Source organism: Columba livia, chromosome 2, assembly GCF_036013475.1.
Source record: "Columba livia isolate bColLiv1 breed racing homer chromosome 2, bColLiv1.pat.W.v2, whole genome shotgun sequence".
Classification (NCBI taxonomy): Eukaryota; Metazoa; Chordata; class Aves; order Columbiformes; family Columbidae; genus Columba; species Columba livia.
This window is the reverse complement of record NC_088603.1, coordinates 37275801-37281609: the sequence shown is the minus strand read 5'-3', so window position 1 is coordinate 37281609 and position 5809 is coordinate 37275801. Positions and strand designations below refer to the sequence as shown.

At 56.7% G+C, this 5809-nt stretch overlaps 1 protein-coding gene across 1 annotated transcript; it reads left to right on the top strand.

Annotated features, from left to right (window-relative positions):
• Positions 1 to 375: 375 nt before the first annotated feature.
• TRIL (TLR4 interactor with leucine rich repeats) lies at positions 376 to 5516 on the top strand. Its single transcript, XM_065051417.1, has one exon. The coding sequence runs from the start codon at positions 989 to 991 to the stop codon at positions 3266 to 3268; it is 2280 nt and encodes a 759-aa protein (XP_064907489.1). The 5' UTR covers positions 376 to 988; the 3' UTR covers positions 3269 to 5516.
• Positions 5517 to 5809: the final 293 nt, after the last annotated feature.

Here is a 5809-nt window from a genome sequence, read left to right as displayed (position 1 = left end):
TTAAAAGGAAATTAATTTTAAAGAGTATCTTGAACACTCTCCGTGGAGCCGGAGCTATGTTCAACTGTATCTTCACTGGGAGCACTGTCAGGAACCCACTGGGCAGGATAGCACAGAGAATGAATATTCATTCTTTGATGTACTATAGACGGCTTAGTCCTCTGATCGCCATTTATTAAAACAAAGCAAAGACTTTAATCAGTGCTAAACTGAAACTATTGCTTTTGGCAGGTTTCTAAATACAGGAAAAAAAAAAAAAAAAAGGGTGGGTGGGCGACGACTTCTGTTTACTTCTGTTCCCTTCCCCCTCCCCGATGCGCGGCTCTATCTGCAGCCCATGTGGCTGGGAGGCAGCCACAGCCGGTTCCAATTCCTACTTTCCCACTTTGCGCCCCTCCTCGCTGCCGGGGCTGAGTCGAGCCAGGACCGGCCGCCGCTTCCCCCCTCCTCCCCGCCGCGCCGTCCTCCCTCTCCCCCGCTCCATCCGATCCTCCGGTCCCCCAGGGCACAGTGTGGGAAGTACGAATTTCCGCTGAGTTTTCTCGGCGAGATTCGGAGCTCGTCTTTCTCCAGCTCCCCGCTCCGCCTGCCACCTCCCTCTCTCCGCTCCGCCCGCCCCCTCCGCCCCTGGGAGAGCCGGCGGAGCAGCGGGCAGCCGCGCTGCTCCGCTCCGGCACCCCCGCCCGCCCCCCGCGGCAGCACCGGCCCCGTCACCGCCGAACCGCAGCCTGCGGGCCGCGACGGGCGGCGGAGCCCGGGCGGCGGCAGCCTGCAGCCCTCCCGGCCACTCCGCGCCCCCGGCCGGCTCGGGCGAGCCCATGGTGCCGGGCACCGCGACCTGCAGCCGCCGCCGCGCCTGCCTGCCCGGCGCGGAGCTCAGCCCGGCGCGGAGGAGAGGAGGGGCCGATTAGCAGCCGCGGAGGAGGAGCAGGGGGATGCCGAAGAGACACAAAGCCGGCGGTGGAAGCAGCCCACGGCTCGTCCCGGGATGGAGGCGCCACGCCGGGTCCGCCTGATGGTGCTGCCGCGGGTGCTTTGGGGCTCCGTCCCCTTCTTCCTCCTGCTGCTGCCTGCGGCCGAGCCCATCTGCCCCGAGCCGTGCGACTGCCAGCAGCACCAGCACCTCCTCTGCACCAACCGAGGCCTGCGCTCAGTGCCCAAGGCTGCCGAGCCCCAGGATGTCCTCACCTACAGCCTCGGGGGCAACTTCATCGCCAACATCTCCGCCTTCGACTTCCACCGCCTGGCAGGGCTCCAGCGCCTGGACCTTCAGTACAACCGGATCCGCTCACTGCATCCCAAGGCCTTTGAGCGCCTAGGTCAGCTGGAGGAGCTCTACCTGGGCAACAACCTGCTGCCAGCACTGGTCCCCGGCACCCTCAGTGCCCTTGCCAAGCTGCGCATCCTCTATGTGAATGCTAATGAAATCGGCCGCCTGAGCGCGGCTTCCTTCTCTGGCCTTGGCAGCCTTGTCAAGCTGCGCCTGGATGGCAATGAGCTGGGCTCACTGGGTGACTCCACTTTCTCAGGGCTGCCAAACTTACTCTACCTGCACCTGGAGTCCAACCGCATCCGCTGGCTGAGCCGCGGTGCCTTCACTGGCCTGGCTAAGCTGCGCTTCCTCGACCTCTCAGGGAACCAGCAGAGCTCCCTTCGCCACCCAGACATCTTCGGGCCACTGCGCTCCCTCCACACCCTGCTGCTGGCCAGCAACAACCTGCAGCAGCTGACAGGGGGCCTCTTCCAGCACCTGCCTGGCTTGGCGAAGCTCTCTCTCAGTGGCAACCAACTAGCTCACCTGGCCCCAGATGCCTTCACAGGGCTGGGATCACTGAAGGAGCTGCGCCTGGAGGGAAACCTGCTGAGCCACCTGCCTGCTGCCCTGCTGGAGCCGCTGAGCAGCCTGGAGGCGCTGGATCTGAGCCGCAATGTGCTGACCACCCTACACCCGGCGACCTTCGGCCACCTTGGCCACTTGCGGGAGCTCAGCCTGCGAGACAACGCGCTGGCCACCCTCCCTGGGGAGCTCTTTGCCTCTAGCCCAGCTCTCTACCGTCTGGAGTTGGAGGGGAACGCCTGGAGCTGCGACTGCCGTCTCCGTGGCCTCAAGCACTGGCTGGGGGCCTGGCACTCCCAGGGCCGCCTGCTCACCGTCTTCGTGCAGTGCCGCCAGCCACCCGCCCTGGCCGGCAAGTACCTCGACTACCTGCAGGACGCCCAGCTGCCGCCACCGCAAGGCGGCGACCCCTGTCCCGACGGCGCCTCTCGCTCCTCCACGTCCCCCCCGCCGGCACCGGAGGAGCAACGCCAGCCGCCGCCAGCCGCCGAGCGCCTCGGTAGCAACAGCAGCGGCGCGGGGCTGCCCCGCGGGCCGCCGGGGCCGCCGCCGTCCGCCTCCACCGCCCGCCTGCTGGGGGCGGCACCGCCGAGAGCCGCGGCGGAGGCCGCCAGCCCCACGCCGCCGCTGCCCGTCCGCCCGGCGCCGCCCAGCGCGGCCTGGCCTCGGCGGGCCGGCAAGCCCCGCTCGGTGCCGGCCGCCGGGATCCCGCCGCTGGTGTCCGACCCGTGCGACTTCAACAAGCTCTTCCTCTGCAACCTGTCGGTGGAGGCGGTGGGCTCCAGCTCGGTGACGGTGCGCTGGGCCGTGCGGCCGCACCGCAGCCCACGCCTGCTGGGGCCGGTGCGGTTCCGCCTCCTCTTCGACCGCTTCGGCACCGCCGTCAAGTTCCAGCGCTTCGTCTACCTGCCGGAGCGCGGGGAGCCGGCCGCCACCCTGCGGGAGCTCCGCCCGGACACCCCCTACCTCGTCTGCGTCGAGGGCGTCCTCGGCGGCCGCGTGTGCCCGGTGGCGCCGCGGGACCACTGCGCCGGGCTGGTCACCCTGCCCGAGGGCGGCGCGGCGACGGGCGGGCCCCGCGGCCCCGACCAGCAGCTGCTCACGCTGGTGCTGCTGGCGGTGAACGCGCTGCTGCTCTTCGCGGCGCTGGCGGCCTGGGCCTCCCGCCTGCTGCGGAAGAAGGTTCTGGGGCGGCGGCGGCGGAAGGCGGCCCCCGTTCACGTCCGGCAGCTGTACTCCACTCGACGGCCCCTCCGCTCCATGGGCACCGGCGTCTCCGCTGACTTCTCAGGCTTCCAGTCCCACCGGCCGCCCCGCGGTGCCGCCTGCGCCCTCAGCGAGGCCGACCTCATCGAGTTTCCCTGCGAGCGCTTCATGGACAGCGGCGGCCGCCACGCCGACGACCACCTGCTGCAGCGGTTCGCCGACTGAGCCCGCCGAACTACCGCTCCCGGCAGGCCCCGCGCGGGGGGCGGGCGCCGCCGTGCGGAGAGGTCCGCCGGGAGCTGTAGTCCGTGCGGCGGGGGATGGAGCCGGGACAGGCGTGTCGCGGCCTCCGAGGGGCAGCGCTGCAGAGCCCTTGCCGCAGGCCGGGGCTGGAACACCGGCCTCCTCGGGTCACGTCTGCTGGGAGGTCAGCGTTTCCTCGAAGTCATCGCTAACCCAAGCAGAAGCGCTGGCTGTGGTGGGAACTGTTCCTCGTCATGAGGAGAGCAAAACGGCGGGAGCGACTGCAAAGAGCAGCTGGTGCCTCCCTCACGTGAGCTCAGCCTTAATAAGTGTAGTATTCTACAGGTGGTTTGTTTTTTTTTCATCATGCTGCAGTTGGGAACGACAGTGTCAGAGTGGCCCGGCGCTGCATGAGAACACTTTGAACAGACCTTTTCGAGGCATCGACCCTTCCTAATTAAAAATTTGGACTGAGGGTCATCTTCGTTGAACTGTGCTGTCTGCGAGTTGGCTGGAGGGCTGGAAATGTCTGTTTGGTGCCGGACAGTTCGAAGGCTGTGCCGTTTTAACTCAAAAACGAATGTGAGGCGATTTGATGTGCACGAGTGTGTTTTCATACTTCTTTGTAAACGGGGAAACAATAATGCAGCTGGTTTTACAGGAATATATTGCTGACACCACTAGGAATAACTAACAGAGTTTTGTAATATGTTTACAAATGAGCTATTTTTAAATTGTTTTTGGATAAATACTGCTTGGTACTTGTACACATTATTGTGTGCTGTAGTTGTCTGGGTCCGTGATGGTCAGTAGGTCACTGACCCTCACATAATCCATCTTCATTTCTAAATGGGTGGATGCAGAGGTGAACTGTTGATGAATAAATAATACTGGTGCCTTTCTCCACAAACAATAATAAGTGAGAATGTGTCAGGAATGTGAAACGGTCTTTAACCTAACAGGCAATTCTCTCTTAGCCTTAACCTACTAAAGTTATAAGCTTCATGTACCTCACTGTGAAATAAACATTTTTGTATATTAATCTAGATTCCGTGTTTTGTGTAGCTGAGTGAGTAATGCTAAAGTTAAAAGTTAAACCCTTATGCAGTAGTATATGATGTTTGAGTTGGTTTGTTTGTTTTTTTTTTTTTTTAATTAGAATTTGCTTTTGGTTTTAGAGCAATGCTAATCATTTTATGATCAGTTGCTCTCTACTTTCTCAGACTTTTACTTTCCTAAATATTTACAGAATGTGGTTCTGTTACTATGAAATATGGTGGTTTTGTTTACATTAATAATTCTCTCTGTGTGGTCTAGAAGTGAGCTAATTAAAAAGGTCCAAACTGTGGTTACACTTGAAATGCAAATGTTTTAGATGGATTTGGGTAAATTGTTGAGACCATTGGTACTACTTCTGCTCCTTTGAATTTAATGTGCAACCTCAGATGAACTCCTGTGGAACTGAATGGCTTGAAGGACATGTTAGTGGACTATGGAGAGATTCATCTCAGTATCCTCCATTCATTGCTGACCTGAGGTATTCATGACTACAAGTCGTTTATTACCATAATTGCAAGTAAGCATTTTTTTTTTCAGGTTTTTTTTTTTTTTTTTCAGATGAACGAGCGTTTACAAAAGACACCATAGTAACTGGTACCTTCAATTGGAGTTCAGGGACTGAATGGAGAGAACAAGACTTTATGTTCTGAGGGAATTTTGTTAAACCTTTAAATTCAAATAGGAGGAAAGGAGAGAGTGGAGAAACTGATTGTCTTAATCTTTGTTTTTTAAATTGAGGGAAAAAAATAAGATTTAAGCCTCGATTCTTGAGTCAGTGGCAAGAAGTCCTTTGGGATTTCATTTTGACAGACAGCAGTTTTCATGAATATCAAGGGCCAAACTCAATTGTCAGTGTATAGATTAAAATAAATAACTCTTATAGATACAGTGTTGAATGGAATTAAAACTGAAAGAATCCAGGATCAGGTTTTATTTTTGTGAAGAATCTCAAATTTCTGGTCTTGTGGACACCTGGGTGCTTTCGGCCATTTATGACTGATTGTGGAATACCCCACTGTTTGCTGTTAGAAATACAGTGGGGATTACTGAGTATAGCTGTGTATCACACTAATGTTAGCTCTATCACCGGATATTCTTCCAATGGGAGATGCATAGATGCTGTACATGGTTATAATCAATTATGTCAATAAATCCATTTGCTGAAAGAAAATTGATGTCTTAGATTGTATCTCATAATGCATCGCTCTTCAATTATAGACCGGCTGTAACTTTTTCATATTACTGAGACTGCTGTTTCTTGGGACTGCCGAAAATGCCTCATCATTCATTCCCTCATGTCTTCTCACCATACATGATGTTTTCCATTTTAGTTGCAATATGTTTGGATGGTGCAAACACTTGAAATAATTTAAATGGTCAGTTTTGAAATAAGTAGATCACCGTCCCCACGTAGAGTAATAAGCTCCTGTTACATGAATGAACTAATGATTCTTTCTAAGCTAA

Bases quoted from the DNA above. Each gene is read 5' to 3' on its own strand.
- TRIL (XM_065051417.1), top strand. From the start codon at position 989: ATGGAGGCGCCACGCCGGGTCCGCCTGATGGTGCTGCCGCGGGTGCTT.